The sequence below is a fragment of the Schistocerca serialis genome, chromosome 3 (assembly GCF_023864345.2).
Source record: "Schistocerca serialis cubense isolate TAMUIC-IGC-003099 chromosome 3, iqSchSeri2.2, whole genome shotgun sequence".
Lineage (NCBI taxonomy): Eukaryota > Metazoa > Arthropoda > Insecta > Orthoptera > Acrididae > Schistocerca > Schistocerca serialis.
Genome location: NC_064640.1, coordinates 166,083,951 through 166,108,826, shown reverse-complemented (window position 1 = coordinate 166,108,826; position 24,876 = coordinate 166,083,951). Strand labels below are relative to the sequence as shown.

General features: G+C 38.3%; 2 protein-coding genes across 6 annotated transcripts in view; one reads left to right on the top strand and one right to left on the bottom strand.

Annotated features, from left to right (window-relative positions):
* The first annotated feature begins 4,389 nt into the window (after positions 1-4,389).
* Positions 4,390-10,871, top strand: LOC126470729 (ATP synthase membrane subunit K, mitochondrial-like). The gene is made up of 2 exons (XM_050098733.1): positions 4,390-4,613; positions 10,540-10,871. Exons 1-2 carry the CDS (start codon positions 4,527-4,529, stop codon positions 10,609-10,611), a joined length of 159 nt encoding a protein of 52 aa, XP_049954690.1. The 5' UTR covers positions 4,390-4,526; the 3' UTR covers positions 10,612-10,871.
* LOC126469883 (plancitoxin-1) overlaps positions 10,721-24,876 on the bottom strand; it is a 31,077-nt gene continuing 16,921 nt past the window's right edge. For all 5 annotated transcript variants that reach the window (XM_050097215.1, XM_050097217.1, XM_050097216.1 and 2 more), the window contains exons 3-7: positions 12,906-13,152; positions 11,585-11,782; positions 11,394-11,499; positions 11,179-11,320; positions 10,721-10,999 (exon numbers count right to left, since the gene is read on the bottom strand). In XM_050097215.1, coding sequence (XP_049953172.1) covers positions 10,805-10,999; positions 11,179-11,320; positions 11,394-11,499; positions 11,585-11,782; positions 12,906-13,152 — 888 coding nt within the window. In that variant the 3' untranslated portion in view covers positions 10,721-10,804. The remainder of the gene's footprint in view (positions 11,000-11,178; positions 11,321-11,393; positions 11,500-11,584; positions 11,783-12,905; positions 13,153-24,876) is intronic.

Below are 24,876 nucleotides of genomic sequence, written 5' to 3'. Positions count from 1 at the left end.
ACCCGAAACCCCACCACCCTATGGCGCAAGTCGAGGAATCTGCAGCCCACACGGTCGCAGAACCGTCTCAGCCTCTGATTCAGACCCTCCACTCGGCTCTGTACCAAAGGTCCGCAGTCAGTCCTGTCGACGATGCTGCAGATGGTGAGCTCTGCTTTCATCCCGCTAGCGAGACTGGCAGTCTTCACCAAATCAGATAGCCGCCGGAAGCCAGAGAGGATTTCCTCGGATCCATAGCGACACACATCATTGGTGCCGACATGAGCGACCACCTGCAGATGGGTGCAACCTGTACCCTTCATGGCATCCGGAAGGACCCTTTCCACATCTGGAATGACTCCCCCCGGTATGCACACGGAGTGCACATTGGTTTTCTTCCCCTCTCTTGCTGCCATTTCCCTAAGGGGCCCCATTACGCGCCTGACGTTGGAGCTCCCAACTACCAGTAAGCCCACCCTCTGCAACTGCCCGGATCTTGCAGACTGAGGGGCAACCTCTGGAACAGGACAAGCAGCCATGTCAGGCCGAAGATCAGTATCAGCCTGAGACAGAGCCTGAAACCGGTTCGTCAGACAAACTGGAGAGGCTTTCCGTTCAGCCCTCCGAAATGTCTTTCGCCCCCTGCCACACCTTGAAACGACCTCCCACTCTACCACAGGTGAGGGATCAGCCTCAATGCGGGCAGTATCCCGGGCAACCACAGTCGTAGTCCGATCAGGGGATGCGTGGGACGAGCTGGCCGTCCCCGACAAACCCCCATCCGGACCCCCACAGTGATGCCCATTGGCAACAGTCTCAAGCTGTGTGACCGTAGCCAACACTGCCTGAAGCTGGGAGCGAAGGGATGCCAACTCAGCCTGCATCCGAACACAGCAGTTGCAGTCCCTATCCATGCTAAAAACTACTTCTGAGTCACCCATATTAGCAATTGCTCTTGATTCGAATTCTGGCATATTCACTTGCCCTTCTATTGCGAATAAATGTCGGAAAACTGTTGTAACTCTACTCTTGTGGCACTGTCATCAGTAACATCACCACTGTTATCACGCAGTGAGGGTATTGACAGCATCTTGCCACTTGTGTACTTTACATACGACCTTAGTCTCTTTGGATTATCAGCCAGATTTCGAGACAGAGTTTCGTCGAGGAAACTATTAAAAACTATTTGCATTGAAGTTCGCTCTAAATTTCGAGCCCCTGCAAAACTTTGCAAATCTTGGAGGTTTTGCTTTCTTTTATGTTTTGGCATGCTTTTGTCGCTGCTTCTGCAACTGTGCACCGACCTGTTATGTGTACAATGGGGGATCAGTACCATCTCTTATTAATTTATTTGGTACATATCTCTCTATTGTTGTCGATATTGTTTGAATTTAAACCACATCTGGTCTACGCTCACATAGTGGAGACTTGTTTCTTAGGAAAGCGTCAGGCGAATTTTTATCTCTTTTTTTTTTAGTAGATATATTTTGCGTTTTGGGTTTTGATGTTACGGTAGTCAATCTCGCTACAACAACCTTGTGGTCACTAATGCCTGTATCCATCATGATGTTCCCTATTTGTTCAGGGTTATTTGTTACTAAAACGTCGAGTATGTTTTCGCAACCATTTACTATTGGTTCATCTCCTGAACTAATCATTCTAAATGATTTTCTGCAAACGCATTCAGTACGATTTCGGACGACATCTTATGCCTACTACCGACTTTTAAACATGTATTTTCGTCAACGTACCGAGGTTAGACTGAAGTCACCACCAACAATAATAATTTTTATTTCTTTGAACTGTTCAGCAACTGTATCATCTGAGTGTGGGGGGATCTTTTCGGTGTCTTGAAATAAAACTGTCGCACCAAGCGTGACGTTTTAATTTATTACTTCTTTACTACTAACTGTATTCAGGACACATTTTGCAGACAGTATTCACAAATACCGTTAAATGTACCTGCAAAATTATATTATTGTATGACTCACAATACAGGAGGTATGACGCCATAAACACTGAGGTGACTGAAAAAACTGTTGCACTATACATTAACTTTAAATGTATCACTTCGTTGCTGCTAATTCTATTCACAACAAAATTCGCAGACAGTATCCACATATGCCACTAAATGTACCTACAGAATTCTATCATTGTACAACATATTGTTCAGGAGATATGATGTCAGGGAAATTGAGTTGCAAAAATCTAAAATACTGACCAAAAAGATATATATATATATATATATATATATATATATATATATATATATTTGTGTGTGTGTGTGTGTGTGTGTGTGTGTGTGTGTGTGTGTGTGTGTGTGTATGTACTCTGGCAAAGATCCAACTCATAAGCTCCTCCTAAACCCCCAGGTTGATTTCCACTACACATGGTACACATATTACAATCTAGACAGAAATACTGTGGAGTAACAACCAGCAACATCTTATTGGGGTGGCGGTGAAAACTGAGAGTGAGAAGGGGGAGGAAGAGATGAACAGACAGAGATAGGGAAGGAGGACATAGACACAGATGTGAGGGAGGAGGAGATGGACACAGTGAGAGGAGGGAGAGACAGACAGAGAAAGGAAAGAGGAGGAGATGAACAGAGAGAGGGGGAGGAGAAGGTGGGCAGAGAGATGGGGAAGGGGAGATGCACAGGGAGAGGGAGAGGAGGAGTTAAATAGAGACAGGAGGAGGAGGAGATTGAAAGATGAAGGGAGAGGATGGGATAAAAGGAGTGAGGAGGAGACAGAGAGGCAGTAGGACATGGACTCAGAGGGAAGTGGAAGAGATGGAAAGAGGGGGAAGGAGCAAATGGACAAAGAGAGGGGGAAGGAGCAATGGACAGAGAGCTGGGGAAGTAGCAGATGGACAGGAAGAGGCACAGAAGGGGATAGACAGTGGGGGGGGGGGGGAGAAGAGGTGGACAGAGAGGAGGGTGGAGGAGATGGACAAGGAGACAGGGAAAGAGGAGATAGGCTAAGAGAATGTGAATAAATACATTCCCAGGCAATGCTGGTACTCAGCTAGGTATCTACGTAGTAGGTACTAACAGTATTATAGACATTAGGCATAGTGCAGGAAACTACAATTGCTAATAATAAATTGTATTATATTGTAGCAATGTGTAGGTTTTACATTTATAGGTACAAGTGCTACATTATGCCTGACAAGAAAAAATAATGGGAGACTAATTTTTATTAAAGTGGTTTTTTTTGTTCTGTTGGGTGACTTTTCGAGATTTAACCCAAAAAAGTCAGACAAGTGCGAGTAAGACTCGCGCTCTGATAGTTCCATACAAACGTAATTATGTACATGGAAAGTTCTTCCTTGGGTTTACCATATCTTCTGATTGCATTGACTTAGAAGCTTAATTTCCTTTACACCACCAAGGAACCATAGAGCTTGGTAAAGTATATGACATAAATTTCAGCTTGATACCTCCACACATGTCTGGGGAAAAGGTGTCTTAAAAGATGGACAGTCACACTGACAACAATGTGTTCCATTTTTATCGCCTGGGTATGGAACCCTAAAAACCGACAAAAAAACTTGATTCTTCGCTTTCTTTTGTTTTTTAAATGTTCCGTCATGTTTTTGGTGGCCACCCAAACATTCGATCTCATTGACCCAAAACAAATAGCAAGAATATATATATATAAAAAATTCCCCAGAATTTTCCAGCAAGGATCCCCGATATAATGGGTTGTAGGAATAAAATGAAGAATCTACTTTACACGCGAAATTTCGGAGACTATTCTCAAGTTCACACGAAATTAGCGAGTCAGCGAATGCTTCACGCTACAATGTTCTCGGCGTGAGTACATGGGTACGGGAAGTTGTTCAGAACAGAAAACATTCTCAGATTTCGTATGAATAAAACTAGAGGAGATTTTCACAAGCGGAGAATATTCTCGGTTTTTTGGAGTGAGCTCTGTAGCATACTTCGAGCTAAGTTCTGTTGAGGGTAAGTTTTACCGACTTTTTGGTAGTTTTGGCGGAATTTATGTTGCTTGGAAGACAAAGAAAGATCTAAAGATATACCGTAGGGAGAAACTGTACAGTTTATATGGCTTAACAATGAAAACTCTATTTTTCTGGCGGACTTTCTTCCAAAAACTCATGAAAGAAGATGGAACGACCTTTCAAACGAAGTGAAAAGTAAAACGTGTTGCTATTCAGCAGACCCAAGTTTTCAGATTCATGTACAAGAAGACTTAGGTATACATCAAACAACTGTCACTGACATTTCCAGATGTTCATCATCATGTCTTCTCACAGCAATATTTTATGCTACAAATAAGTAGGCGGATCAGAAAAATTAAACGCGTGGACAGGCTTTCGTTATTGAACGCCTCCAGAGCTCATATGTAGCTCATCTGTCGCTACATATAGAGAGTTGTGTGTTTCTGTGCATGAAGTGCTTTGGAATTGGTTCCATTTTCCCGTGCCCGTGCTAGCGATACCGGCAAGTAAAGCACAGAGAGGAAAGGGTGCAGTTTTTGTTCGATTAGGGTAATACCCATTATAATATTTCGCAAGCTATGGCAGGAGACGCCAAAGTAGAAGAAGGCCAGTTAAAAGGTCTGTCGAAGTATTTCAATTCAACTACGAATACCGGGAGGGCAAATGTGAGTAACATTTGTTTTGAAGGTTATTTCTAATTCTCAGTAATATTATCTGGGTAGGTGCGCTCCATCACGATGTTTGTGATTCTCTGTAACGATGTTAATTTATTGCCCATTTGAAAAGCTAAAAAGAGTTTGTAGATAATAGCACACATTAAAACGTTAAAAACATTGCGCAGTAGTTCATAGCAGTTAATGGTATACGTACTTCTAGTAAGATTTGCTAGCAGTTTCAGAAGGACGTTTTTAAGAATTTAAATTTTTTTGCCAAGTCGAATTTGTTCAGTTATATTTCGCCGTAGCTGCCTATGTAGGTTTGGTATGTTAATTCATGGGTAGAACATAAGCAAGTGATAAGTATGCTGTAGCATGAGTGATGTATTGTGGTAAACAGTTAAAGCTTTTGGTTGAAAATTAGTTCAGAGACGCAAGTATAAAATTTGCAGTAGCTGTATATTAGAAGTTAAGAGAGACTCATGTCCTATACCAGATCACTGCCTTTTCCCATGCACTACATATTTCGTCACCCAAGTGTGCCTCAAGGACAAAATCAGAACTTCAGTAGGGGAGAGTGGTGAGACTTGATCCCTTTTTTACATTTTATTTTTTAAAGCGGTAGGTATAAACATCAGAAAAGAACTAAAATGTGTAATAAGTAGTCAGTTTTTAACTCTTTCTGTCCCTATTTTTATTTCAATCCTTTGCTATTTACTATCATCATCAAAAATTAAAAACTAAAGCCATGCAGAATGGATAAAGTCTCACCATATGTGGGACACTTGATCCCTTTTACGGGGAGACTTGATCCACCACTTTATTGTGGTAAATAAAACAATTTATTCATTATTCAAACCAAATTTTATTTTGTCTATAAGATTTATAAGAGGAATTGAGGTTTACTAACAAAAGAAATTCACATAACTTTAGAAAACAAATTCATTCATGATCTCTAGAGGCATTGCTTGAAGTGCAATCTGTAGCCTACAAAACATGAGATCATAAAAGTCACTAAGTTATCAAACATATATTTTAAATAGTTGAAATTACTGTCAAAAAGTAGAATTAGCATGTTTAGTGTATCCAAGATCATATGAGATAAAGCACAGTCATACAAAGATAAAACAAGTATACCTATTGAGAAAGTCAATAACGGTTGCCTCTGTTTGAAGTATTTAACATGATGAAATTATAGACAAACATACAAATTATTGAATATTAAAGCCCTCAAATTTGACACTGTTAAAAATGAAACTGCTAACTCTACCATTCTTTGAAGAAAATGCTGGAGATGGAATGATTCGTACAATTTGGTTCCTTTTAATGTCACATATGTCTTCAGTTCCTGGCCACTTGAACCGTTGGCCCTCTATCTTTCTCGCACATTTCAGAGTGAAATTCTCTTCGTCAGGAACATTGACAATCTCTCCCACATAATGTTTTTCAGATTTCTTTGTTTGGAAGGTAGCAATTATCCATTTTCCAGTGCCTGGTTCGTCATTCAAAATTTCATCAGAATCACTGTTACTCAAACTCTCCCAAGTCATTATCAAACTCACATGGAGACAGTTCACTTTCAGAAGTTTCTACTTTTGTCTTATTCGTTTGTTTCTTGTTTTCAAAGTTCAGCCTCTTAGGTCTTCCCACAGGTTTCAATCTTCGTGCATTTCTTTCTCCGAGTTCTTCCTCAAGTTTATCTTTTACCGGAGTGTGTGTTAGGGTTGTGGTACATGCTCGTTTCCTTCCTCGTCAAGTTGTAGTGTGAGCTGCTGCCTTAGGTTGTGGTCTGATATCTTCAAAGGATCTCTATACAATAGGGCTAGATCTAATTCCGGAAGATGGTGTTGATACTGAAACACTTTTGGCGAATCAGACTTCCACTGATTGTAAGTGGTCTGTTGTATATGCAGACAAAAATTCATCATCTGTAAATATATCAGAGTTAAATGGCCATATGCCTGAAACCCGAAAACCACTAATCACATTGCTGGGTGTAAAAGCTTTAGGGAAAGCTCTACCAAAAATCTCGGAGATATCATAGATAGTTTTCCCTGGATGTGCTGCCAGCCGGAGTGGCCGTGCAGTTTTAGGCGCTACAGTCTGGAACCACGTGACTGCTACGGTCGCAGGTTCGAATCCTGCCTCGGGCATAGATGTGTGTGATGTCTGTAGGTTAGTTAGGTTTAAGTAGTTCTAAGTTCTAGGGGACTGATGACCACAGCAGTTAAGTCCCATAGTGCTCAGAGCCATTTGAACCTGGAAGTGCTGTCATCCAGTCTCCTGCAGCAGAACTGTAATATGCCTTCAGTGGACCATACACTGACCTATCAAGGGGCTACATTTTATGGGATGTATGGGGAGGAATTGTCAAAAGAGTAAATCCATTTTCTTTTGCAAAATGTAAGGATTCCAAACTAATATGACTATTATGATTGCCCATAAGTGTTTTGTGTAGAGCACTGCATTTTACATATTTATGAAAATGTTTTAAAAACAAAAAATTATCAGCTGTCATCCAACCGCTGGAATGAGTGGAACCACTGGTTCCAGGAGGAGCTCCATGCAGCATCGTATCCTGTCAGTTTCACATGTGGAAAGATCATGAAAGGCCTCTTATAGCATTTATTTCACAACATGCTGTCACAAGTTCACCTCTCTCGGAAGAAGTCACTTTTCCTACCTGTTTCTCTCCTCTTACAGCCACTATTTTTCCTGGTTTGTGGACTGTATGTAGTAAGACCCATTTCGTCTATGTTCAAATAGATTCTGGTCCAAGAACTTCCCTAGTGATAATCTGGAAAAGATTATCAAAAAATTGTCTAACATTGTGTTTATTAAAGCTGCTTCCTCTGCTTATACTGGTTCCTTCTGGTGTACGAAGAGAGAGTTCAGGATGCCTTCTCATGAAACCTCTGAACCAGTCATTTCCAGCTTTGCCCTCTTTCTTCCAATTTTCAGGAATTTTCTTTTTATTTTCAGAAGAAAATTGATATGCAAATGTGCACACACACTTTTTGCACTCAGGCCATGGTGTAATTTGCTTGCTGTTTTAAAGTATTCACATAAAGAATTTTCCTCCTCAGTTGAAAACACCTTAGACTTGTTGTATGTAGAAGAATAAGAAATGTCAGTATCTTGACTTAACTGCTACCTAACAATGTTTTAAGGTCATTAGTGGGACTTGAAATTCCACTGATGCTCCTCGTAAACTTTTTCCCCCAAGGCATGCCATTACTGCAAGTTCCATACTTTTGGAGACAATTTTTTTCATAGCTTTGACTCCCTCTTTCCTTTTATATGTAAGACCCATAGTTCTGCAATATAAAACAAAATTATGATACTTTTTGTTTTAATTTATTAGACCTAAGTTTCATTTTCACCCATATTGTATAATTCAATGCATTATATTACAATAAAATGTCTATATATCATATCATTTTATCATTTGTTGGGTGTTGTATGTTTTACAATAATGTGATACCAGGAAAACACTCAAATCTTTGGGAAACATTTGAACAAGGACACTTGATCCCTGCATCAAGTCTCACCAAGTTATTGAGGATCAAGTCTCCCCATAAGACACAAGTAAACAAAATTGCTTCTGAATGCTCCCTAACTTACAATTAGCATTTATTTTCAGTTATACTTTATGCCTTAAAGTATGAACTTTTATAGGAAACAGTTACCAGCATTATTTCTTACAAAATTAATATGTCAAAATAATTGGATACACTTACCAAAATAAAAGTTAATTCGGTGAAAAATCTTTCTTTCCCTCTTACTGGACAGCAACAGATGCAAATTGCAATGGAAAGTGAATGGCAAGAAACACTGATGCCAACAAAAAAAATTTAATTCCCCAAAATGGCCAAAGTACTGGGAGGAACAAGGCTCCCCACTGATAGTCTCACCAGCCTCATGGTCTCCTCCACTTCCCTTCCATATTTGTAGTTGATGCCCACTTAACTGTAACTTATTTCCACTCATTCTTTCTTCATAATTTTCCATAATTTACTGAGGAATGAAAAGCTAGAAATTTTTCGTGTTCACTGCCAGTAAATCATGTCTTGCACACAGATTTTTGGCGCAACGGGATTTTCACTTTTGAATGAATCTTCAGGTGTTTCACCATATTAAATTTTACATACCATTATTGTCTTAAGGAGTGGTGGTCAATTTTGGGTTGGATGACCTTTGCAAATTGTTACCTAATGTCTACTGCTGCTATATTAAACATGTGATGGAGGGTGTGTGTCTTGATAACATTTGCACCATAGCTCTTGCATGGCTAACTGCTGTAGTTTTACTTAAACTAGATAGTGTTCAGATAATTTTTGTTCAGAATTTTAATGCAGTTGGACAAACTTTAACCTGGAAAATACAGCCAATTTCCAGCTCTTTCATGGGAGAATATCTTGTCTGCATTGTTTCTTCTGTGTGCAGCCTTAAGCACAATATAGGAAGCTTACGGTGGATTTGTCTTCAGCTTAGGTTCAATTCTAAAAATTTGTTAAATTTAGATACCATGTACCCAATCGTAATTGTAACATTTATTTTCTTAACGGATATAAAGTAATGTTCGTTTGAAAGATTTGTACAGTATCATTTAAGATGTATAATAGGGAAAGGTAAGTTTTTACACAGAGAAATTTGTGGAGACACATTTAGTTTAAATTTAACAATTTAATCTTATAAAGTAAATTATTCTTAGTGTTGCACATGGTAGAAGGAATATAGTTACTGTGTGTGACTGTTAAACAGCAAGTCATAGAAATGTAGACTTCATTCAGATCCTTCACAACATAAACTCATTCCCTTCACGGGTAAGTTAAACTATTGTGATAAGATGTGTACTCAAAAGAGTGAGCTAAGATTATCCTCAGAATACTTGGCTTTGTATTTTCTTCTCTGTATAAAGATTAAACTGCACTTACAGTGTGTGTGGCTTTTCTATTGCATGCTGCTGTTAGTCCATTGTGTTGATCATAGCCATTTGGTGATAGTATATGATGCCCAGTGAGAATCATTCAGTTCAACCATATTTATTTCCTGAATGTGTTTAGATTTCTGGGGGAATTAAATTTTACCTGGAAAAATTGAAGAAATGCTAGGAATTCTGTGTTTTTTTTAAGTCAGCATTGGAATCTAATTTTATTGCGTTTCATAAATAACAAGTCTTAAAATACTTAATACTTCAGTGTGTTAATTACATGAATATTATTGTATATAAATTATTGCTGCTTAAAAGCTGCAGCCAAGGGGAAACAAAAGTTATTATTTATTGAGGATTCCCCCCACCCCAATATATTTTTTTGTGGAATGTATGAATCAGATAATTTTAGTGCAACACATGTCCATAGTGAAGTCTTCAGATTTCCTAATTTAAACTGCACAATTAATAGGGTTAACCATTAGTGGAAATAGACAAATACCAAACCTTGCAACCTTACAGGTTTCAAAGGCATGTATGTTCCATGCTTCATCTCTTTAAAAGAGGTGTCAGTTTATGGAGCTTATGAACTAAATACATTAACAGTTTGTTTTGTGTGACAAGGGTCCAAATTAAATCTTGTTCCCACACACGTCTCGGAACCTGAGACCACATCACAAAATTTCCTCATCGACCCTATAGGTCAAACCTGGCACTCTACTTGATCCATTTATGGATTCTCGAAAGTGTGATTGATTGAGCACAGGGTAAGAGCTTTTTACTAATGGAATAATACATGCTCATCTAAGGTCATAGGAGTTGGAGACTAATTAGAAAAATAGTACATGTAAATTAAATGTCGATTGATTTTTTTTTTTTTTTTTTTTTTTTTTTTTTTTTTTTCCGAATTTTAACTCTTGTTCTGAGAAGAAATTGTTGGATGTTATTGGAATGACTCATGCGAGGCATTCTAAACTGATAACTTTTCCTTTTTGTTTTCAGGTAGCAAAGGCTACATATGCTGGTGTTGGTCTTGTTATATTATATTTCATGTTGAAACCAAAGAAGAAGTGATCCAAAGTTTGTGAGGATTAGTACCAAATCTGTAAATAAACTGCAACTTGTGATTTAAGTATTAGAAGTTCTCAACACAGTACATTGTATAAATGAATACAACATTAAATTTTGTAAGAAATTAATTTTTATTAATCAATGAGATCCGTGGCCAAATCTCATGATATTAATACTGTCAGTAATTTCATTGCATTTATATCATGATGCTATAAATGAATATAAATAACAATAAATACACAGTTGCTTGTTTCTCCATGTAAGAGGCTTTGTTGTTAAAGTCTTGCGCCACTGGGCAGGAATCAACAGATTGTACAGTACTTTTGTAAGCAATCCATAAATCTTTGTTGGAAGTGCACACAGTGCCACCCCCTCTCTTCTTTTGAGATTCCTGTAACATTTGACTAAATGTAGTAATCAGGTGTAATAATTATCACAAGAGTGACTGAACTGTGTGTATGAAAATTACCTAAAAATACCGAAACCAATACTCTATTTAAATGAAGATAATGCACATAAATAAGCTAATGAGATATTCTCTTTAAAACAAAAATGCATCATTGTACTTGCCATTCTATTTATATCACCAATGCAGACCCATGGATTGCTGCTGTTACTTGTAACTGTCCACTTTGAATGATCCTTACTTGAATGGAATTCAACCACTTGTGATTTTCCAGTGTTGCATGTTACAGCTGCAATGTTCTCAACACTGTTGAAGAAAGAATTATTTTAATGGCACAGTAAAATTCTCGTTACGAGTGTAAACTTTCATTTCAACTTACATGAAGTCTGACTGGCACTCCGATGGAAGTTTTCCTTCACCATTTTGCCACGATTCAACAAAGAGGTCAGATTTCAGATTAGGAGCCACCAGGTCTGCATACAAATCTGTAAAGTACGCCCATAGCTCATGGCACAATATGTTGGAGAAATATGTAAAACAACCACTGCTATTACTCTTCCTTATATTTACCTTCCCCAAAGTGGCGTGATTTTGCAAAAGACCAAAAGGAATCTCCTTTCATGGATGTAAGTGTAGCTATGTGGAACCAAGGTGCAGCTTCTATCCATTTTTTCTGGGATGCAAGTGATAAATTTGGATATACGTCCTTTAAATTAAAAGGTATCTGTGAACTGTAGAGTTTTGGTTCATTGTACAATAGCTGTTCTCCTGCAAGAAATAGAATCAGATAATAAGGTAATGATCAAGGATTTAACATTTGTACAAATTTCAGTACTGCAGTCTGGCAAGATTTGGACAATTTAGATTACAAGAAATACTAGGGGTAATGAGGTTCCACAGATTTATATGGGAACTCTCAAGTTTCCCCATTCAGTGACAAGCTGATAAATACTGCAGCAATAATATAGGTAAAGTCGTATGTTACACCGCATGGATAAACTCCCATATATTTTTTGAATGCTCTTTGTTTGTAATTATTGGCAACATCGTGGGGTCATGTTAGTGTCGTAAGATGAAACTTAAGTCAGTAAATACTAATGTACATAGTTTGAAGAACAAAACTTCAGCGTGTAATGAATGTGTTCTTTGGTTAGTTAACTTATCACCTAATTTCTCTATTCAAAAGGCACTATTTCTACCATGTTTTTGAGCAAATTATTATTGTATGAGTTGTGTTGGTATTGCTGTTTATGAATTTCAGAAGACATGCAAATGACTTGTCCATTTGATAGACGATATGTCCTAAACATTTTCGGTGATGGCTGTGGTGCACTCTGTACCGGATGCTTAAAGTAAACATTTGTATTATTAGAGAAACAAAACAAAAAATGAACATCTGGTAACAAACAATATGAAATTTTCTTAAATGGTCCAGGAACTAGATAGAAAATATTTATAACATTGCTTTATTCTGTAAAATGAAACAGGGTTTCACTAAGTTTTGCTTGACAAACATAACATTCACTCAGAAGAGGGAGAAGTATCATTTTATTGCTAATAGGTGGAATTGGCTTAATCTTTTGAAGTAAAATTCCTTGGGGAGAATTAAGGCTAAATGCAGACAACTTTTTATAGCGAGTAATGAAAGCTCTTCCAAAAAAGTTTCCGGTAATCTTTCATATAGATTTAAGCCATGATTGGAAGTAGGACTGGCACTGCTGAATTGTAGAAATCCAATGACATTCTGTTCACTGCCTAGATCACAATGCTTTAAACTGTGTAACAGAAATAGCAGTCTTGCACGATGCTGCGTGTGCAAGTACGCAGGGTTTAAATAATGAAGAATCCTAAGCTCCTCAAAAGATGGAAAAAATTGTACTGACTTTCATACCCACAATATCCAGGGATTTGGCAGCCATACTAATGCAGAAGAAACTCTGCCCATAGTGAAGTCCTGTTGCAGGGTACCCATACATCTGTGATGTGCAAGGAACAGGAGGGAACTTGGGAACACTGTGAACCAGCCAAAATCCACCATCCATATTTGCCACAACAACTCCTTTTGTGTGTCCTAGTTCTAAAGATGAAGTACCATTAACTGGCTCATCATTGTATATTAACCACAGAAGACTGCTATTCTGAAAAAGAACAGATTTACAATGTAATATAGTTTAAATTGTTTTGAAGCAGAATGTAGCACAAGGCCCATATTGCACACTTATGGTGATACATGAGCAGCAGAATATAAATAAGTGAAATCATTGAATTGCTATTAAGTGCAAAACATCAGATTGGAGGGGGGGGGGGGGGGCGGAGCTGGCAGGCACTTGGCGTAACACTTTACTTGTTATGAGGATCTAATTTGGGCACAAAGAGTGAAAAATGTTAATACTAGGAAGAGCACAAGAATGTAATTGAATTAGTGTTATATTAAAAGCTGTATATATTAAAGGGAAGCTGTTTAAATTATACCGGAGAATAAACCATAGCTTGATATAAATTCATGCTTTCACTTTTAATAGCTCAGTTATTTTACCCAAAAAAAGTAATATTTAGCATGTTAGTATTTCAATCGAAACACGATTAAGAAAATGCTGAATGAAAAGTTCCGAACTGCTGAAATCAGAACAGAAGAAATATTTGTGTGCTAAAATCATAAATGACTGTAATTTAGCTTAATGATCGAACATATTTGAGGGGGAGAGGAGAGGCAGTTGGTCACTTCCTTTTTATGGAAAGCACATGTGTTTTGAATAGAAACCTCTGTATACTGTACTACGACAATTACATCATTTGTGTGCTTTATAGAACAGGTTGGTAAATAACATTGGAAAATAAACATACATTTTTCACACATTACTTCTGTCAGGTGGGTTACAAAGCTTTACATAGATTAAAAAGGCTGACAGTTCAGTCACTAGGTATTTTTTTGGTTATAAATGCAAACACCTCCCTAAACTATTTAAGCACATAGTCAAATTTTTCACAATTTACTTTACTGGAAGAGAAAGCATGAACAATTCATTGAAGGGTCTTTCTACTTCCAGATATCTTTACTAACTGACTAGACCACCAATCCATTAGCACCCTGTTCTCATCTGTCACAGAATGCACACAGTGGAAGATCATAGTACTCTATACATGGTGGTTACTGATCTTTCTCAGTCAAAGAGCACCACTCACCATTTAGCAGTGCAACATGTATTATTAAGAAGTATAATGAAGCAGTTTAGTGGGTCACCCCCCCCCCCCCCCCCCCCCATTAGGGGATTGTTATAATTAGTCATGGGCATTGTTTGACAATGCTCTGGTTTCTTTCAGTAATATAAATAAAATGCCTCAAGTTTTCTTCTTGATATTCTATATGCAACAATCCCAAATTAGATTTTCGTTTCATAGAGAGGAGTGTGGCCAATGAGGTGCAAGATCACATTACATCACAAGCAGGCCTTGGGAGACAATCATTTTCAGTTGAAGCCCATATTTGGTGGGTTTTATATCATAACACACATCCTATGAATACTGTATATGCTGTTTCAAAGCACCAACACATTAAGGAACTTTTGGAAACACATTATTTCTGCAAATTATATCAATAAAGTTATGGGAAATGTCATTGGTTCGAGAATTTTTGTTTGGTTTTTGTTCAGGTAACTTGCGTGTTCTGAATGTACGCTGTTTCAGGTCGACAGTGAATTGAAGATTTCTCAATCTTTCTTGGTACAATTTGTTACAGTTAAATGTCAGTTAATGATATATCGGCAATTAGTCTCCATATCATAACGTAAGACAATGGTTGTAAGATTCACAAGTTTCCAGTAGTTAGTGGATAGCGGTGGGGAGGTACAAGGCCAAATTTAGTTGATTCGCGTCTTGCTAAATCCAAAAACTTGTATTCCCCTTTGCATTTTCAAAATGATTCTGGGACTTTATTTATTTAACAGATGTGTCCTTTAATATTTTTTTATGTACGTATGAGTGCTCTTCTCAGGAGTGAGTTTGCTTGTTTTTGTGAACATTTCAATGAATATGGACCAACAAATTGCAAGAATGCTTTCTATGTCACTGCCCAATTCAGTGTTCATTTATTCATACAAAAAACATTCCAAATAGTGGGGTATGTAACTCTTTTATAAATATTATACATGATTGTGTGCTAAAAATTCTGCTACTGCATTGGAGTGATTTGATAAGAATGACCATAGGGTTTTCACTAAGAAATGGAAAAGGTGAAACAACTTACTTTGAAGACTATCTGCAATAGATGTTTTAATACATGTCCTTACTGACTGAACTTCACTTCTTGTTTTATCATTTAATGGACACTGTAGTTTTTATGTGTGTATACTACAAACAGAACACCACCACAAAAGATGGACAAGAGACGAAGTGTGTTTTTTAATAAAGCTAACACAGCAGTTTTTCATGTGTTCATTTTTTTTAACTGTGAAATATGGGAGGTATATACAGCTAACTGATGCTAGTGTGCTGCAGTTGCAAATCGCAGTGTAAAGCATGTTCCATGTGACGCATCTGCTCATTTCTAAACATGCACCAACTACAATGGGAACCACACATGGCATGCTTAATGATGGGAAAAGCCCAAAAAGGACAGCATAAAAGAAAATATGAAACTACCATAAAATGGTGGCTATTTGGATGTGATGACATTTGACTGTGTCAGATAATATAAGGGTAAGCTAAATTTCTAAATCAGATTTTAAGCAGCAAGTTATTTCCAGAGGTAGATGTAGATGCAGATCAAAACTATATAAATTGTGGAAAGGGATGAAATTAACAACATGGGACCTGGAAAAGTGCAATAAACTGCAGCTCTTTCAGTGTTTCCAACTGAGCAGTAGGCAACAATTAACTGTAACATAGGAAAAGCTCAACCTAGTAGAAATCCTTGGATAAATATATTGACTGACAAAACAAAATATAAAAATGGCACAAGTGATGTAGGCAAAAGGAAATACAGGCATCCAACACAAGGTATACAACATATGCATGAGAACTATACAAAAGGAAATTTGATGACACTTATTGAAAAGGAAGTAGATGCAAATGAAGTAGGAGGGGTGATACTGCAAGAAGGGTGTCGAAATGAGGTAGCTGGAGTAGATGGCATTCCCTCATAATTGTTGAGACCCTTGCGAGATCATACCATGACAAAACTATTCCAGCTGGTGCAATATGATAAAAGTGAAATACCCTCTAACTTCAAGAATAATGTAATAATTCCAGTTCCAAAGAAGGCAGGTGCGAATTTTAACCACCATCAGGGGAAACTAAGTTGTCCCATAACTTGACTTGTGTGTGTGTGTGTGTGTGTGTGTGTGTGTGTGTGTGTGTGTGTGTGGGGGGGGGGGGGGGGGGGTTTGATAGGACACATCCTAAGACCTCAGGGAATTGTCCATTTGGTAATGGAAGTAAGTGTGGGAGTAAAAATTGTAAATGGAGACAGACTTCACAACAGTAAGCAGGTTCAAAGGGGTGTAGGTTGTAGTACTTATGCAGAGATGAAGAGGCATGCACAGAATAGACTAGCATGCAGAGCTGCATCAAGAAAGTCCTCAGACTGAATACCACAAGTCAGTCACTGCTGTATGACGAGATTCTTTGGAAGGGCTTGTCGCTTAAGTGTGTGGATCTCTCTTTCCATATGCAAATAAAGTCTTTAGCATAAAAGTTCGTCCAAGCATACATCCCCTGCCTCAAAATCCTACTTACAGTACATATTCCAAACAGTATCAAAATATTCAGTTTAACAGTGCTAATCTACAAAAGATAGCAATCAAAAAATATGAAAGAAAACACATCCAGTGACCAAGATCAGCAAAAAGACAGGGGTGTGATAAAGAAGTGCTTGCACTTCAGAGGGGTCCCAAACAATATTCCACAAGGCATTATCCCAGTGCAAATTGTATGCTTTAACATATCTTAGGCTTCTGAACAGATTCGTCCACAAAGTTTAACACAAACTTTTAGATTAAAGTAATGTTAAGTGCCCAAAATATCCTAGGGTGTGAAGGTGTGTGTCTACGCAACTATAGTTCACTAAACTGTAAATAATGCAAATTTTAAAGAGCAAATTCCACCTTTCCTTAAAAAAAACTAAAAAGCAGGAGTAACAAATGTTGCAGAACTCCAAAACTTAGCTTATCATTAAGGTATATTAATTAAAATTAAAAATGGAGTAATCTTGAAGTATACAAACAAGGTGGTATTGAAACAACTGTGTGTACGCAGAAGTTTACAGCACAACTAAAGGGAGTTTTTTTTAATATTGAATCAACAGGTAGGAGCCAACTGCAAATTTTATCTGTTACAGAATCCTTGGAAACACTTCAGGTTCAAATGGCTCTGAGCACTATGGGACTTAACTTCTGTGGTCTTCAGTGCCCTAGAACTTAGAACTACTTAAACCTAACCAACCTAAGGACATCGCACACATCCATGCCCGAGGCAGGATTCGAACCTGCGACCGTAGCAGTCGCGCGGTTCCGGACTGAGCGCCTTAACCGCGAGACCACCACGGCCGGCAAAACACTTCAGGAAAGAAGTGGATTAATGTTTTGCTTTAAACTGAGAAGTTGGTCAGTATGCAAGTTTAACGGGACAGAACAACATAAATGAGCTATTACACACATTCAGTTACTAAACAGGAGACATTCAAAGGGCAAGGAGTATCTTCCCCATCATTTTATAAGGTCTTTTTGCATTTTGGTCAGGTAATTGACCTTGGGAAGAATATTTAAGTAATTGTATCTAAATAAAGTTACTAATCACTGTATTTAAATGCAAGATAGTGATGCCTCAGGTTACTATTATTGATAATACTGAACAGACAAATATAGTTCCAAAGTATGAGAGAATATATGTAGCAAGCTTATGAATAATAAACAGTCTTGAGTCAAAATTAATAGTTGGTAACAATTTTGTATGAAATTGTTTAAACGAGTGATTTGCTATGTGCCTATAAATATTTTGTATGAAGTTGCTGAATAAATAGCATTCGTGCAGAAATAGTGTGATGTAGAGCATCTGCGGAGTCTGATGAAGATTATACCAAAGGAATTCTAGTCAAAATAAAATGACTGAAACATTTTAAAATCCCATTAAGGGAAAGGCACATACCTACACTAGATGAGAATAAACAAGACCTGAGTATAAAATAGTTTGCCTTAAACCCACTTTCCTTCCTTTTGTTCTACCACCATCCATAACATAAATACAAGAGTACTCATGAAACATATTCATACTATACCTTCATTATCCATAAATATGAGGAAGCTAATCGCATATCATCTTTTGTCAGATATGGCCACTTTTCTAATAAACATCAACAGGCAATCCATGACAAAATAGACGTTATCTTCATCATTTACACATTCCAAGATGCCACAGAGCAATTCCTTGCACACTAACAGTACAAAAATGTCTGTTACAAAGTATCATCCCATGAATATTTTCAGTAAAAGACAGATGTCAAAGGTTATGTGTCGCCAAGTTATCATGTTTATGACAAAAACCTTCATTCGGTACTGTGTTACCCAGTTGGTAGTTTTTCATTAGAATACTCAAATTTGATTCCAGGTCTAGTTCTGATTACCTGGCTTCTTAATCATTGTACAGCAGGCCTTATTCACACCACCTGCAGTTATTTAATACTAAAACATGAGTAAAATCTTACCCCCTTCCCTAAACAAAAAGGACATCACTCCTCTCATCCTACTACTGAGACGTTTTTACTTCTGTTATATACACTTTTCCTGTGTCAGGCTTTGCTACTAATTGTGATGACCCTGTATACAAAATCTGCTCAAGGGTGCCAGAGGCCACGTTCTCAGGTGGTCAGTCTCTCTCTCAAAACATGCTCTGCCAGGGTCTAATATAAATTGCACTGTAGGTTGGGAAAAGTGGAGAAATCGGCCATGGCAAAGCATGCATTGTGAGAGGCCGACAACATGATAAAAAGTCACTGACACAGATATTCTTGCAGTGGAGAGGAGCTACCTACCATGCCAACTTTTAGAGAGATGGCACAGAAATTCAAAAACACTGTTTCCACAAGAAAGAAGAAAGCCTCGCAGTAAACAAATCCTGGATTCCCTTGGTGCAGTGGAACACTCATTGCAGGTAGCAATGGTAGAATCACAGTGGTCATTATGACTGTGCTTCTACCCTTGCTACCTGCAATGAGTGTTCATTGCACCAAGGGAATCCAGAGAAAAGCCCCCGGACATTGATGCAATAGGTACATACACTCTCCGACTGCTGGCCAGATTCCAATCCACCACCAGCGATGGAGGGTGTAACCTTGACAATGCCAGCCACTTGTGCTGGCAAAATGCCAAGAAAATCTTTACACAAGTGTTGGCCACAGATCCTGACATGGAAGCCAACAGGCAGTATGTCGAAATAACGCAGAAACAAAAATACAGGCTGCCTGCCTGACAAAACGGAACATAGCACTGTATGTGGTCACAAGAATGGTGTGAATTTTATTTGTTGCAAATGGTACTGTCACAACCACAATTGAAGAAAGTATTGTGGAAGCTACAAGAGAATCCAGGTGATGTTATCAATGACGGCTCTACTTGGATTCCACCACAACAATGAGCCTATTCACAGGATATTGCATACATAAGCATTTCTTGAGTCCCAAATCACACCTGTGGTTAAACATTGAAGATCAGATGTGGCCCAATGAAATTTCATTTTCTTCCTAAAAGTGGGAAAAAAATAAAAAAATCCATGGGTATAATTGTGTATATCAAAAGCAGCTACAGTTATCTTGAAGTATTTCTAAACAACCTTCTTGTTCTCCAGTTCCTTGACAAGGTTCTGTAAGACCAAATGAATTGGCGCATTATATATGGGGGTGATAAAAAATTTTCCATTTGAATGCAGTACAGTCCCGAATCAGTATGCCAATTAGGCAAAATCACTGTGAACATTGTGGCAATCATACCACCGATCCAACAGGTTGAAAATATTCGTTTGGTAAGACACTGTCCTATTGCATGAGGAAGTCTGCAATTGCGTGCTGCACATCCTCATCTGATTGGACTTACCGACCATTGAAGACCTTTTTAAGGGACCAAAGGTGTTATAATCACATGGGGGGAGAGAGATCAGGACTATAGAATGGATGTTCAAGTGTTTCTCCACTCGTCCATAATGGATGAGATTGACCGGTGTGTTGCATCACAACACGACCAGCTTGGAACTTGGCACATCATTCCACAACTGATATTTGACAGACGTGCTGTCCCGCACACATTCTTCATTGTCCGATGGATGTTTACCAGTGTTTGAAGAAAAGAATAACTGCACTTTGGTCTTGTTTGAACACATTTTGTAATAGTTCGTTTCCACATTTACTGCACGCATAGTGGAAAGACAAAAACGACACAGTAATCCCTTGCATACATGTCGGTGATTATACAGGGCGTTAATTTTAACTGAAGACATTGAAATATCTCAAAATACACATCAAATATAAAAAAATTTATAATTCCAACTTGTTTGTCTCAGATGGTGGCATCCAATGACACAACACTCCACCCACTATCCCACTCCCTGTGTGGGTGGAAGGGACAACCTTGAAATCTTCAATGGGAACCCCCATTTTTTATTGCAGATTACGGTTCCACAGCAAAATCTACACGTGTTTCATCTGAAGCATTTTCTTTGTTTCGCCACAGGTGGTGCTGTAATTGGAGAAATAGAAATCGGTCCAGAATTGTAATTTGCGAGCAACTTGCTCCCCAATGGACCTTAAATATCCAGTGACACGTGGGACCTCACCTCCATGCTGCAAGGGGAGGACAGGTCAGTACTTCATAACTTTGAATTGGAAAGCCCATTAGCAATGTTGTATTCATATGACATAATGAACAGCGGACTACTCGATGCGCTACTGTGGACATGGCGTGAAGCAAACACTACTCTATTTTTCCAATTAGAGTAAATGTTCAAATGTAGTACCGCCAACTTCAATACACACAGTGATCCGCTTTTCAAATGACTGTGTACAGGACAGAAGCATATCTTCGGGAATTTCAGCAGAAGTGTTTCTGAGTTGGTTGACTGTGTCTTCACAGCCTGTTGGCACTTGCTGGCACATCTTATCAAACATCCTCACAGAAAGAAATCCAGTAACGTCAAGTGCTTCAACCAAGGGGGTCATTAATAGGACCAACTCTGCTGATCCACCTTTCAGTGTAAAATATGGTCTAAAATCTCCTGTGCTACAGTTACATAATGCACTGGGCAACCGTCAAGCTGAAACAACATACGTTGTCAAACATTCAGGACAACATCCTGCAGTAATATCAGTGGTTCCTGTTCCAAAAACGTTTGCTATTTGCATCCATAAATTGTGCCATCAGTAAAATATGGACCAATGAGTTTGTTCCCCATGATGGCACACCATACATTAACTGTCTAAGGATGTTGGTCAACTTGCTGTAACCAGTGGCGATTGTCTACACTCCAGTAATGCATGTTATGCCAATTAACAATACCACAGTTTGTGAATGTAGGCTCATGGGGTTCATTTGCACTTGTTGATGTGCCCATTCATTAAACACTACATGTTTATGGAAATTGGCACCATGAAATTCTTGATGCCGTGACACCTGATATGGATGATACGATGATGCAGTATTGTGACAATACTACCTACAAACATACCGGAATCGTGGTGTAATTGCTGGTTGCTTATCCATAGGTTGTTGTGCACAGCTGCTAGTACAGCTGTTTCATTAGCTTCTCCTGTAAAACGTCTGGTTTGTTTCCTTTCACCAGTCTGTAGGCTGCCATTAAAAATAAAGGCATTCACAACCTTGTGAAACAAGGGATGAGAGCAAGCTTTCTCCAGAAAACGCACCGCGTACAAGGCAACAGCAGCCTCAAAATTTCTCCTAAATTCTACTTAAATCATCATCATCATTTCAATTTTTGCTTCTGTGCTTGCAACAGTCACTGTCCACTTTAATGTCCGTTCTCCTAATGACAGGTAGGTATGCAGGCAATAACACTGCACTAGTACTATGATGTTTAGAGCCACTGTCTGTTTCTACGTTTGCACTATATGTTAGCTCTGGTCGCAGTGTACTGCCTGATATGATACGTCAAAGTTTGGTGCATGGCCACAGTGCCACATTGAGTAGTCACATGTACGATATGTTGGAGAAGTACAACATTGCGAATGGGGTTTCCAATTAGAAGTTATGAAATCCTGGCCTGTCCTACCCTCCAGCGTGAAAGAGCGGTCCCACGTGCTACTGAATATTCAAGGGCCACTCAGTGGCAGGTCGTAAATTACAACAGTGTACCCATTTCTATTCCTCTCGTTACAGCACCATCTGCGGCAAAACAAAGAAAATGCTTTAAACAAAATGTATGTAGATTTTGCTGTAGAATCATAATCTGCAATAAAAAATGGGCATTCCCACTGAAGATTTCAAAGTTGCCTCCAAAACACACACACACACACACACACACACACACACACACACACACAGAGAGAGAGAGAGAGAGAGAGAGAGAGAGAGAGAGAGAGAGAGAGGAGATTGGGTGGAGGGGGGGGGGGGGTGAGTGTGGTGTTGTTGGATGTCTACCCTCGAGACAAACAACTTCGAATTTAAACTTTTTTTGGTACGACGTGTAGCTTCAGAGATATTTCAATGCCTTCAGTTAAAATTAACAACCTCTATACCTGCAGTGTAGTTGTACTACATTGCATGTACACGGCAGCAACATCCTCCAACGGAAACTTATTGATTACCCCTTATATATGGTAAATTTGAAGGTAAGTAGTTAGTAATACAGGAATTTTCTTTACTTCCTCAAGAATCTCTCGACAACACTCACAATAACTGCAACACTACAGTCGATTTCGTTCAGTACTTTTCAGTATCATACTCATAGTCTGTACTGAACACCATACAGTGACTTTTCAGTTTTTGAATTTCTTGATCAGTACAGAAGCAACAAGATGGTCTTCTGATTTCCCATTGCTTTAATTTATACAACAATATGGTGTATTCCAGTCATTGAGCATCTTCACGTAATAAAAGGCAGTAATCAGTAAAGACATTGGATGGAGATGAGTGAGTGATGCCTCCAGAAAACACTAAACTGCTTTAATTCCATGTTCTGTTCCTGAAAATGCCACCTTGACTCACTAAACAAATTACACTTTTTGACAAAAATCAGTTTACCACAGTATTACATCTATGTACTTCCACCCTTCTTAAGAGTACATTTTATAATATGTTATTCCCCACAAGCGAGTATAAAAACTTCACAACCAAACCCATGCAATTTAAAAACTAATATAGCAGCAGCAGCATAATAATTAGCATTATTATAAGCATTATTCTCGATATGTAGCTAAGAATCCAGACTATTCATAAAAATGTTATGATGCTAGCTGGGCACCATACCTTGCATGCCACATTCGAAAGATTAACACAGGATGTTCCAAAAAAGGACTTTACAACTTTGAAAATTCATATGAATTAATTCATACTACCTACAGAGGTGATTGCAGTGTCAATATGTAGGTAAATACGTAAAGTTTTGTCTCATTTAGTTCGGTAGTGCCGAATCACACCATAAGGAGTATTAGTGGGAGCTGCGTTAAAGATGGCTGCCTTCACTGGACGCTAACTGTGTGTTTTGGATTGAAGAATCGAAGTTGGCGACAACAGTTCAGTGTAATTTCTATACCAAGTACACCAAAGATCCTCCTAAACTGAACGTTTTTTGTGCACTGAGCAAGAACAAAGTGTACGGCTCCTTTTTTATGTGAGAAAACTGTCAGCAGGGTAGTGTACCTGGATATGTTACAACAATTTTTGATACCACAGATCAACGAGGATGACCAAGAATGAAATGTTTACTTCGTGCAAAATGGTGCATCACCCCACCACCTGGCTGATGTCCAGTATTTTCTCTGTGACCGCTTTCCAGGTCAATGGATTGGTCGTGATGTGCCAGTTACATGGTCCGCATGTTCCCCAGACCTGACACCACCCAATTTTTTTTTTTAAATGGGGATTCATCAAGGATATCATGTTTGTGCCTCCTGTGCCAGCTTCTCTACCTGAACTTAGAGCAAGAATTTACACAACCACTGAGCAAGTTACACCTGCAATGCTACAGTGAGTTTGGGAAGAAATTGACTTCCGATGGGATGTGTGCAAGATAACCAACAGAAGCCACATACAACATCTTTAGTTTAAGGTACAAAAAACTTGATGTGTGTCCCTACAAAATAACACTAAGCCCAGCTCTATATCTTCTTTCAATAAATTTATATGAATTTTTAAAGTTGTGAAGTCCTTTTTGAAACCCCTTGTATTAATGTTTGTATGAGTATTGAGCACCGCTCAGTAAACACTGGAGTTACTCAGTAGTTTAAGATACTTAGGAGCAAAGTTCAAGTAGCTTACAATGTTCTTGTGCTTCTATTTTGTATTTGCAATTTGTAATAACTATGGTTCTTAGTGTATGTAATTTATAATTAATGCCACTTACAAACTTTGCTCAGCTACTGATCTTTTCATCATGATGGATTATCACAATAAAAGGGTGATTCCAATACAGCATTTTGTCTATGATGGCATTCAATAATGCTCCATAACATTGCTAAATACTGATAAATTGATTGAAAATTAAATTTATGAATACTGAAGACTGTCAAATAATATTTAAGGATGATGACATGATTTAACCGAGACTGTATAAGTAATTTTGCCGTTTTTTTTAATAACTTTCATTTAACATTTATTATGAAATTTATTCACAACTGCAGAATCTTTCTGACGTTAGCTGCATTAGGT